Source organism: Miscanthus floridulus, chromosome 8 (assembly GCF_019320115.1).
Source record: "Miscanthus floridulus cultivar M001 chromosome 8, ASM1932011v1, whole genome shotgun sequence".
Taxonomy (NCBI): domain Eukaryota; kingdom Viridiplantae; phylum Streptophyta; class Magnoliopsida; order Poales; family Poaceae; genus Miscanthus; species Miscanthus floridulus.
The window spans coordinates 41,564,048-41,576,483 of record NC_089587.1 but is presented as its reverse complement, the minus strand read 5'-3'; the positions used below and the strand labels follow the sequence as shown (position 1 = coordinate 41,576,483).

Here is a 12,436-nt window from a genome sequence, read left to right as displayed (position 1 = left end):
ACGGCTCGCTGCCTGATCCCAGGACGAATGGGGAGGACGTGACGCGGCAGCAAGCGATCAGGAAGGGGAGAAGAAAGGGTAACCCCGGCTGGCCGCGGCTCCAAGGGGCGTGCTGCCCATCCCGTCCAGAAGGCACCGCCACCTCCGATCCGCCGCCGATAACCGGATGGGCGACGGCAGCAGGCAGCCCGAGCCAGAAATGTTCCGCGTAATGTTTTGGCCATGAGAGAGAGGGGACAGGGTTTTACTAACCCATGCTCGGAGGAGAGAAGTCTCTTGGATGAATAGCGAACAATGAACCCCGTAGCTTCAGCAACATTCAATCTTCCTGCATGATCGGAGGATTTTAGTTCTCCAATCCAATTAAAAAAACAATTCCACAAAAATTGGCCCCTAATCCGGTAAATCACACATCCGAAAGGGAGAAATAGGGATTGCATGGTGTTAGTGCCGGCGGCATAAAGAGCTGGGCTTGATCTCTCTTCAGGTAGGACTTGCGTGGTTTCCGATTGCAACCGTGGGCTTGTTGTAGTTGAGGAATCTGAACAGGCATGGCCCAAACACTTTCCACGTTTCGTGATGCATCCCCTTTTTATACAACCTTCCAAAACCCAAAACCTCCTCCACTTCTCTCTCTCACGAAACCGACATGGAGTTTCGGTACCGCGCCGTCGACGAGCGTCGAAGCAGGTCCCCGCCGCCGCCAGCTGCGCCGAGTACTCCTGGCTCCGGATCGGCAGGTGAGATCCCCTAGAGTCCTATGCCTATCCCTCCGATTCATATTCGATCGATCTCCTGTTTCTTTCACCTGGCCACTGCTTCGATCTCCTGTTTCACCTGGCTACTGCTTTTGCATGCATATGCCCTGCGATCCCACCAGACGGCCACGGCAGCAACGGTCCGGCCGAGCGCGTGGGTAATTCTGCCGTGCCGCTATGGCGGCCTGATCTGCTCCCACCGGAGACGGCGGCGGTCGACACTGACGAGCTGCGGCGGCAAGCGGAGAAGGCGAGGATCAGGGAGCGGATCCTGAGGGAGGAAGCGGAGCACTGGGAGCTCGAGCTGGAGGTGCGCAGTGAGTTAAGGGAGCAGATGCTGCAACTGTCGTGGCCTGCGCTCGGGCGGCCGGCGAGAGGATCCTGCACTCCGACGGCGGTGTCACCGGGAACGATTACCGCCGCCAACTCATCGCTGCTGCCGGTTGTTGCGCTTGAGGTATGCTGTCTTTTTAGGCATTTTGTGTTTGATCACGCTTTTCGTTTGCCCCTAGCTAGGTCTCGCCTCACGTTTTCTACGAACGTCAGATTAAATCACGGCAATAGTGACTGATTTTAAAATAGATTTTTTTTACTGATTTTAAGATCGATTTTCACTTCGGGTTTGTCACAACTCGATGCATCACTCAATTTTTTGTTGATTAAAATTAAAATTTTCTTTGTTTTAATTTTAGGCCATCTACATATGCGAACTGAACGAGCATATGTGAGAAAATACATGTTATAGTAAAAAACACATCAAATGGAAACAAATCAAGAATTCAAGACACACATACATGTAACCACCATAGTACAGATAACGTGCTTTTTATGCTGCATAGGTCTAATTTCTGATATAGTGAGTGTCGTTTTCTCTTACAAGGAGTACATTAGGGCCCCACGCTTCGAGCACACTAGTCGTATTTTAGGCCCTGTTTAGTTCCCACCCAAAAACCAAAAATTTTCAAGATTCCCCGTCACATCAAATCTTGCGGCACATGCATGGAGCATTAAATGTAGGTAAAAAGAATAACTAATTGCACAGTTTGCCTGTAATTGGCGAGACGAATCTTTTAAGCCTAAATAGTCTATAATTGGACAATTTTTGCCAAATACAAACAAAAGTGCTACAGTAGCCAAAAGCCAAAAATTTTCGGAACTAAACGCACCCTTACTTTCATATACTTTTTCTCATGCTCTGTCATCTACTCATTCACTACGTTCATCGTTGACAAGACTTTGCAGATGTCGCCTATAGTTTTCCCTTTTATTTATTTTTTTGAAAAAAACATTATTTTGTTTAAACTTAAAATTTAGATTAATTTCCTTTTATTTTCGTGTGGTCTTTTGCCAGCATGAAAATCCAAACTAAATACACTTTGAAACTTCTTATGTCTTGGTCTCAAATATCAAACTTGATTGGGACACACGCAAAACTTGCTTATTATACTTTTTTTTTCGAACGTACCTCAGGCACGGTTTTCATTAAGTAGAAGCAGAGTTTTGGTTACAAAGGACTGGCCGGTAATCCTAGAATTACCAGCGCAATCCCACCAGCACAAACGATACAGCAAGAAAGCACGGAGGGGGGGGGGGGCGTCCACCACCAAACCCTTATAGACTGAGCCTATTACATGGAGACAAAAACACATTGGTAGCCTAAGGTGTAGTGTAGCCGCGATAGCCAGCATCCACCAAGGAAGCCAAGGGAGCCGGCTCGACAACAGCGGCAAAGCATCCGCACGAGAAACGACCACGGCGGCCAAGCATCCACCGGAAAATGACCATTACGGCAAAGCATCCGTAATGAGGGCCATCACACGCTCTACAGGTGAGCATGGAGACCGAAGCGACGAGGTGGCCAAGCATCCACCCAAGCAACAACAGCGGCAAAGCATCCGCCAACGGACCGAACGACAGCGGCAACAACAAACACCGAAGGACAAACCAATGTGAAGATAGAGTTGAAGCCCAGATAGGCCTAGCCTATCAGGCAACAACACCGACGATCGACGCAGCTGGAGTGCCCCAAACGAAGCCTTCAAGAAGGGAATGACATCTGCGGATGCCAACAACGAGGAACCCTCCAGGAGCGAACGGCAGGAACCACAAAAGACGACGACCACACGGGATTCTTCAGCGATGCCTTCAGGAAGGAGGTGGCACCCAAGCAAACGATCCTAGATGCCATTGTCGCTGGCCTTAGAGGGTTCTAAGGCGGGGCTTTCGCCTAGAATCTGGTGATGTTGGCGCAAAAGCACGAGGTTAAGAAGCGACGCCTCCAAGGAGGTATGTGGCGCCAAGGCGTCACCGTCGTCCGCCCAGATAAAATTGGGCTGAGCTTTCGCCCAAAACCCGTGCAACTACCGACGCTTCACCATGACGCGCTGTCACCAAACAGTGGATGGATCTGGTGACAGCGCGTCACCAAACGGCGACCGCCGGTATCGTGACCGGAGGCCCCCGCGGCGCGGACGCCAGCATGCCAGGCCGGTGGCGACCTCGGAACTGGCCGCCTGTCGAGTGCGGCCCAGGCAACGGCCGCCTCCACCGGCGCCCCATAGCAGGGGCTACAGGGGCCCGGCGCGGAAAGAGAGGCCTCGGAGGCCGCCCATGCCGAGCACCCCGCTGGACGGCAGCAGCAGGCGCCGGATCCGCGCCACTGGAGCAGCCGACGCCGGATCTGCACACTGGGGGCCCAGATCCGCCGCCAGGCCGGCCGCACGAACTCGTCGGAGAAGCCGCCGCTCAGGCCCGACCGTCCAGCCCTCGTCGTCGTACCGACGAGGAGGAGGCCAGATCCGGTCCAGAGGAACCCGGATCCGGGCCGCTGGCTGGATAGCCCGCCGGAGAAGCACTGAGGAAGTCATGGTGGTGGAGGATTGGGAGGGGGAGAGAGAGGTAGAGAGGGGGGGGGGGGGAGGATGCGGCGGGCACCTTTTTTCGGGCCACCGCGGGCCGCCGCCGCCACACGCCGATGGGCGACGACGGCGGCCGGAGGGGAGGACCGGGAGGGGGGGGGCCTAGGGGCGCCGCGGCGGTCGCCCCCGAGTCACCCTAGGGGAGCGCTCGGGGGAAGAAAGGACCGCAGATGGTGGATGAGCCTCTTTTGCTTATTATACTTGAATGCTGACTTAAACTTGATTCCCAATTGAAGCACGTATGTGATAATATATCTTGCATCATTATGATTTGACACTGTGTTTTACTTTTTTTGCTCATCTCGAAGAAATTGATTATAGTACCTCGTGTGTGCAGGCCCACCCAAAAGCAAGCGCACTAGCAACCGCCATGACCAAGCGGAAGAGCTCTGATCGTGCCGCCGAAGCATCCACAGTATCGTTGGCTCCAAACAGCAAGAAGCAGAAGAGCACCTTAACCTGCACAGCGTGTGGCATCAGCGCAAACAGCGAGAAGGCCATGCAAGACCACCTCAATGGGAAGGTGCACAGGAAGAAGGTGGTAGCACTTCCGGAGCTGTCAATGCTAGTGCCAGATGAGACAGAGCAGGAGATAGGGCTCGAGGCAGGTGAGGAACCGGGAATGGCGATGGAGACATTAGGAGATTACAAACCCACCAAGTTCATGATGGCGACGACCGCAGGAGCGCTGCTCGAAGTGACACAGATGGATGGTTACCTGCTCTGTGAGTTGTGCAATGTGCGGGCGGCAGACCGTATTACAATGATGTGCCACTTGCAAGGGAGCAAACACATCTCTAATGATCAGAAGAAGCATCAACCCTCCAGCAAGCCATCGGGTGCGGCTATTGCCACTGCTGATCCTAATAAAAATCTGGTTCTAGAGGATTACAGTGCGTCGCTGCCACACACTGTGCGGCGCTTGGAAGGCTTTCTGCTCTGTGAGCTGTGTGACGTGAAGGCCTCGTCGATGAATAGCATGCGTGAACACTTATCAGGGAAGAAGCACAAGAATAAGGCAAACACCAGCTCATCTGATGCGTCTGTCAACCTTTCCTCAGGAGGAAAGGAAGTAGCCAAAGCACAGCCGATAGACACAGATCACACGGCTGTCATCTCTGACGACATGGCAGCAAAGGTGGAAGCACCACTAGCGAAGAAGTCATTGCAACCAAAGCTTGGTGATGATAATGAGCTGCAAGAAATGACTGTGGCACCACCAAAGGAAGACATTGCCATTGGGGATAGTACAAAGACTCCTGGAACAGAAATGATGAAAAACAGTGCAACTTCTGCTGGGGCTCAACTCAATAATGTCTGTGATTCTGACTCACCGACCATGGAAGTAGACAGTGTGATGCACCCTCTACGGCGTGTGGATGGCTTCCTTGTCTGCCTGAGTTGCAACGCAAAGGCATCATCTGAGATCATAATGCAGTCTCACCTGGCTGGGAAAAAGCACAAGCGCAAGATGGCACTCGCTGCTGCACGAGGAAACAATGACTTGTCTGTCCTTGTCACCGGGGCTGATGAGGCACAAGACAGTGGCTCAAAGTCCATCAAAAGCAATGTGGAGGCAGAATCGGCGGTGCCACAAGCAAAAAACGCTGCCAATGAAGATGCAGAATCAGCCCCGTCATTGGCAGTACCACAAGCAATGGCATCCATGACAGTAGATCGACCAGTAGAAGCTCAACCTGCTACTTGCATTACTGAACCAGCAGAGGAAGGCGAGATTATTGAGGAAGCTGAAGAAGAGCATGCAGCTGCCGACTCCAATGGCTCTGTGACCCAAGCCAAGGAATCCGTGATAACAAATTACACCACTGCCCCTGTCAAGCCAATCAAGATCCAGGTGGAGGGTAAGGTGTTCACAGTGATGCAGCAGGAGAATGGCAGGCTCGCGTGCGAGCTGTGCGGCATCCATGGCTGCGACAAGGACAGCATGATTCTGCACCTCTACACCCGTACACACTGGGGCAAAGCCAATCTTGCAGAGAATAAAGAGCAGCAAGTGTGAATGGCTGCAATCGCAATGGTGGATGAGGTTGGCAGCATGGCAGGGGCGGCTCAGGTGTGATAACGATGTCGGCGTGATTATATCTGATAGTAAAGGACTTGAACATATCATATTGACTATATGGTTACATTGATCAAATAATACTCCAGCACCAGCAACTTGAAAAACCAGCAGATTTTGCCTATTGCTCAGTACATTGTCATAAGTTTGCCTCTTTGCTTTTCAGTTGTTCCTGTATTTCTTGTTTAATGTGCAGTGCAAGCGCTCCTTCCTAGACTAGTCATGAATACTTGATGTTTTGAACAACAGTACATTCTTGGAATCATAACATTAATTTGGTCACTAGTTTCTTGTAAAGTGTATCAGCTGGGCTGCCTGGGCACCCGCCGCCAGCCCGCCAGGATATCCCACCTCTTTAGAGGGACAAGAAGGGCAAAGGTGTGTGGCACAGAGAGGAGAGAGAGGCAACTGACAAATTGTTGGTGCTATTATTATATTTTTCCAAAGAAAAACGACTGTTATTAGCTTTTTCATTCATATGAACCCATAGTGAAAATTTTTATTACTTAAGTAACAGCAATGGCCCATCAACAAACTTCAGTTCTGTAGAAGAATTTTGTGCTGAGTCAGATTAAAAGAGCTTGCATTAAAACAATGTTTTTTTACAAAGGACGGCAAAAGCTTTGCCGCGATTTTTATTAGACGAAGGAAGAAAAAGGCCCGTGCCCGCCTAGTTTTTTGAATGAAAACTAGTCCCAAAAACCATATAACTGAGGAGAGTGCTTCACTCATCCTACACAACTTTGGTACAACCGGCGACTATCAAAACTCACACCACTATAAGCTCCAACTTGGTCGAATCGACCCAACTAACAACTGACAAGGACTGAAGAAACATGACGACCCGCCGAGCGACACCAAAGCTTGGGGCGCCACCATGGCCAGACAGCAAGGAGTAACTATAGAACTGGAAAGCCTAACATGAGCGGCATGGTTCAAAGATACAAGAAAAAATACACCTGAATTAGAAAGTTTCAATTACATAGCATGTGAAATTTAGTTCTGAACCTGAAAGATTTTATTGAATTAACAATCTTTTAAGCGTTGAGGATGCTTTTTTTTTCAAAATTCAGGGTGCTATCAAGCAGTATGGCAACTATTTCCAATTCTGTTCACACAGTGTGAAATTGGATTTAGAATTACCATAGAAGAACCAGAGTACGTCGTCCAAAGAACTCCGTAGCAAACTAGGCTGCCAATACAATAATATTGCGTCGAAATCACATTTGCCCCAGCCCAAGCCCCAAGCCCCCAACAAGTTTCGTATTTTTCCAGTTTTTATGTGATATATGTTGAATGCCAGCGAACAAAGGTGGCGCTTATATTAATTCTTTGTGGGAACCCAAAGCATAAACAAAAGGCCATCCACAGCACAGCAGCAAATTCACGTCTGGAAGTATTTTATACCGTTCTCCAAATTTATCCATGTTCTTTAAATTTCGCCACGGTATAGTGCTAAGCACTCTCCATGTTCTTTAATTTCTCCATATTCTCCAATTTCTCCTTGTTCTCCAAATCTCTCTATGTTCTCCAATTTCATCACGGTATAGTGCTAAGCACTCTTCATGTTCTCCAATTTCACCACGGTATAGTGCTAAGCACTTTCCATGTTCTCTAATTTCACCATGGCATAGTGCTAAGTACTCTCTCCATTTTTTAAGTGCTCAGCACTCTCCAAACTTTACTCCTATGTCCGGTGCTAAGTGAAAGGATCAAGATGTCCAAGAGGGGGTGGGGGTGAATTGGACTAATTCTAAATTCTTTGCAATAATTAAACCCTACACTTAGCCCACTTCACCTCTTGTGCCTAGAATGTGTTTCTATTGATCTTACGCACAAAAGTTTTGCACCCTAGGTTTCAATCCTACTCTAGCATGGCAATTCTAGGAATGTAAATACATGAAATGAATTGCTCAAATATAAATGCTCAAAGTAAAGAGAGATAAAGGAATGCGGCGATGTTTTTCCGAGGTATCGGAGAGTCGCCACTCCCCACTAGTCCTCGTTGGAGCACCCGCGCAAGGGTGTAGCTCCCCTTGATCCGTGCAAGGATCAAGTGCTCTCTACGGGCTGATTCTTTGACACTCCGTCGCGGTGAATTGCCCACAACCGCTCACAACTTGAGTTGGGTCATCCACAAGCTCCGTCGGATGATCATCAAACTCCCAATTACCACCGAGCCGTCTAGGTGATGGCGATCACCAAGAGTAACAAGCACAAACTCTCACTTGACCACAACAAGTCTAATGAGAAGGGTGGATGCACACTTGCTACTCTCCTTACACTAATGAGGACCATAATCTTGGATTCTCAAATCTCAATCACCCCACTAGGCTCTTGATCTCCCTTGCACACTCTCAAGGTGTTTCTCAGCTGAATAAATGGACAAGAGACCTCCCATGAACGAGTGGAGTAAGTATTTATACCCCCTCAATCAAAACATAAAGTTTGGAGGTTGAGTCAGCACTCTGCGGGGTGACCGGACGCTCCGGTCAGGGTGACTGGATGCTCCGGTCAGTTATCCCCGCCACTGTGTCAGAAAGAGCCATTAAGTTCTAACCGTACTCTGACCAGCGTTCGGTCAGCATTGACCGGACACGTCCAGTCAAGAAAAATACACTCTGGAACCTTACTGATGTTGACCAGACATTGGCACTCAAAGTCCGGTCACTTCACTGTTCAGCGTCCGGTCGGTTACCGGATCCTGACGAGCATCCGGTCAGCACTGACCAGACGTGTCCGGTCAAGAAAATCCTTCTATGGAACCTCTCTGGAGTTGACCGGACACTGGTTTCACTCAGCGTCCGATCAGTACCAGACGACTTCAGTTGATCAAATGAACTGACCGGACTCACCCTCCAGCATTCGATCACAACCAGACCAGCGTCCGGTCAATCATTTGACCCTCCATTCACTTTCAACTCGAAATTCTATGTTAATGAAGTTTGCTCCAATTGATCTTGGGGCTACTCTTGAGCTACCTAGTGCTAGATTTAACAAGTGTGCACCACACCTAACCCACTAGACTCACCTAGGTCAAGCTACTAGTCCATACCCTCTTAATAGTATGGCCAGAGGAAAAACAAAGTCCTAAACTACTCTAAGTGTCTCTTCAACACCAAACGACACTTAGAACTAGTCCGTCCTTAACCTTGTCGTCCATCCTTTGAAAACCAAAATGATTTCCATCGACCGGGGCATGACAACCATGATTGCCCAATCAATTGCCATTACCATGACCTAACTCAAATTACCTATGCAAAACACACATTAGTCATAGTAATCTCGCGTCGTCATTAATCATCGAAACCCAACTAGGGGCCTAGATGCTTTCACTAAGCACGGAGATTTCATCCTCTATATAAGTATCAATAAACTCCAAATAAATATAAACTGCTTTGCAGGATATAAAATTCACCGATACATTGTTCCTGATAAACTTCGCTATGTTTTCTTCATCACCGAGTTCATATATTTTATTTTTAAATCATGTACTGCCCGTCCTACATATTTGTATTGTAGGATCATCGTCTGGGTGGTCGCACCATCTGGCCTTCGAATTTATCCGCCGATCAGCTGGTCGGACCTCTAGGTTCATGACTTCATCGTCGACCAGTTGGTTAGACTGTTCGGCGTTCACTTCTACTCGGTGCAAACTTCACCGCCGACCAATTGGTTGGGCTACTTGGTGCTCGATTCTTCGCCAACCAACTTGTCAGATTATCCGTCGCTTCATCATTAGTCACACCGGGGGCTCGCCAGCTAAGTTGATGTCTCCCCGGTGTTCGAATTCTTTGTGCAAGCATTGCCAGCTAAGCTGAGGACTCAGCGTTTGGATTCTTCGTGCAAGAGTCGCCGGCTAAGCTGGGGACTCCCTTGCTGGTCGGATCTCGCTATGTCTCATCGGTGTGCTATCAAGTTGCTCCATGTTATTAGGATCAGAGTGCTGATCTTGGGCAGCACGTTTGGGTCTTGATACGCACATGTCAGATGATGTTGACAAGCTTTCAGACTTATTTTCTTTGAGCCTGCTACAAGATTCATTCTTCATCTTCTAGTAGGCTCGAGGACTAAGTGGCTATACTTCACCTGACGGTGAATGTAGTGCTTATTTCCTGATTTACCCTTCTTATTGACTAAGTCACGGATGATAATCATCTGACCTCGCAAATGGAGTCTAAGTGGCTACACTTTGTCTAAGGTGGAGAATTTTCAAAATTTTATCTTCGCAAATGGAGGCTAAGTCCGAGATCTGTGTACTAGTTAAATCGATCGGCTTCGACTTTCACCGCTCAGTTCACTAGTTAAACTGGTCGGCTTCGACTTTCACCGCTCAGTTCACCAGTTAAACTGGTTGGCTTTGACTTCCACCGCTCGGATCACCGGTTAAACTAATCGGCTTCACGTCAAACTGCTCAGACTTGTTCAAGATAGCGTTGCTCAAAGGATACAAGGCGCTCGGGGAGTAGCTATGGGGGTATGGCCCTCGGTACCCACAAGACAAGATATGGGCCGCGCCCCAAAGGTGGCCTAGCCCACAAGATCAAGGCGTGCACCGCAAGGCTACAAAAAGATGTGGTTTATTGTATAATACCAAATAGGATATTTTTCTTGTAACCCTATCCCTCTAGAGTATATAAGGAAAGACAGAGGTCCCCTAGACGATATATCGAATTTGATACACAATCAATACAAAATAATAGAGCATAGGATATAGGGTGTTACGTCAAGCTGATGGTCTGAACCTGTATAAATCTTGTGTCTTGTGTCTCTGTTACCATCTGGTTCGCATCATGCGCACCTCTACCGATTCATCTACTACCGTGGGTATACCCCTCAGTAGACTACTGACTAGATTTTGTCGACAAAAACATAAAACTTCTACTACTACAAAAAACGTTTGTAGCAACGGGATAATTTTTTTATAGGGGTGGCTGGTGATGGAGCCGCTCCTATAGTGGGCATCCTCGAGACCCACGAGACCAGTCGCCCCTACAAATGGCATAGTAGGGGCGGCTGATGATACGAGCCATCCCTACAAATGGGTCGATTTGTAAGGGTGGCTCACTCACCAGTCGCCCCCAGTGTTATGATTTGTAGGGACGGCTCAATCACCAGCCGCCTGTATAAATTATATTTGTTCATCATTGATCATCATGAACAGTTGTGATTTTTTTTTAATCTCTGGGTAAAATTTGTAACTAGTCTTTCTCCCTCATACTAACTCCAAATATGATGATTTTTCCTCAAATTTTCTAAAATCATGCCCTATCAAGTTACTGTGTTGATTTGGTCATTCTTTTTGTTTGACAAAGTTCTAACAAGATTTTGAAACAACAAATGATTTCAGCTGAAAAAGTGATGAATACCAAAGATATATAACTCATCAAGATATACAACTTTTATTTTGGTTATTTCTTTATCTGACAAAGTGATAGTAAACATTGTTCACAAATCAACATGTCTCTCATATAGTTCATGAAACTATGAGTGATATGTGAATTTATGAACAATATTTACTAACACTTTATCAAATGAAGAAGTGACCAAAATAAAAATTGTAGATAGTGATGAGTTCAATAACTTTTATGTTGACGACTTTTGTAGTTGAAATCATTTAAGGTTTCAAAATCTTGTTTGAAGTTGCCATTTATTGAAATTCAAAATTTGAACTGTTCAAATTTTGTCAAATGAAAAGATAACCAAAATAAAAGTTGTAGATAGTGATGTGTTCAACAACTTTTATGTTCATGACTTTCTTATTTGAAATCATTTGAGGTTTCAAAATCTTTTTTGAAGTTGCCATTTATTGAATTTCAAATTTTGAACTGTTCAAATTTTGTCAAATGAAAAGATGATCAAAATAAAAGTTGTAGATAGTGATGTGTTAAACAACTTTTATGTTCATGACTTTCTTATTTGAAATCATTTATGTTTTCAAAATCTTGTTTGAAGTTGCCATTTATTGAAATTCAAAATTTAAACTTTTAAAATTTTGTCAAATGAAAAGATGACCAAAATATAAGTTGTACATCTTGATGAGTTCTACAACTTTGATGCTTACAACATTTTCATTTTAGATCATTTTTTCTCTTAAAATTCAATTCGAAGTTCACAAATTCAAATTTTAAAATTTTTAAATATATTTTCTTATTTTACAAAATAAAATGTATCATTATATATATATATATATATATATATATATATATATATATAAGCAAGTAATTTTTTATGTGTACGGGAAAATATAACAAATTATTTTTATTATATTTATAATTTTATATATATTTACACATTTATAAAAAATATGCAGAAGTAATATTTAAAAATATGCAAAAAAATATTTGTAGGGACAGCTGAATCAGAAACCGCCCCTGCAAATGCATTTGTAGGGGCGGCTGACTCTGAGTATATATTCTAGAGCGCAGTCGGCCCACCTATCCCTGCAACCCTAGGTCACAACACACACGGACAATCTATCCAGCCGCCGCTGCCTCCGCAACCCCTCTTCTGTTCGCTCTCTCCTGCTCCCTCTCCGCAGCTCTCCCACCCGGTGGCCGGTGCTCTCTTCCTCATGGAGGAGCTTGATTCTGCAAGGAAGAGCTCGATCCGGTGAGGAGGGTCCCGGATCCGGCGCGGGCCCAAGAGGCGGCCACGGGCAGGCTGGGATGCTGAGGCAT

The 12,436-nt window shown here is 46.6% G+C and overlaps 1 protein-coding gene across 1 annotated transcript; it reads left to right on the top strand.

Annotated features, from left to right (window-relative positions):
- The first annotated feature begins 643 nt into the window (after window positions 1–643).
- On the top strand, window positions 644–5,954 carry LOC136471751 (uncharacterized). The gene is made up of 3 exons (XM_066469505.1): window positions 644–740; window positions 881–1,215; window positions 4,014–5,954. Exons 1-3 carry the CDS (start codon window positions 650–652, stop codon window positions 5,694–5,696), a joined length of 2,109 nt encoding a protein of 702 aa, XP_066325602.1. The 5' UTR covers window positions 644–649; the 3' UTR covers window positions 5,697–5,954.
- Window positions 5,955–12,436: the final 6,482 nt, after the last annotated feature.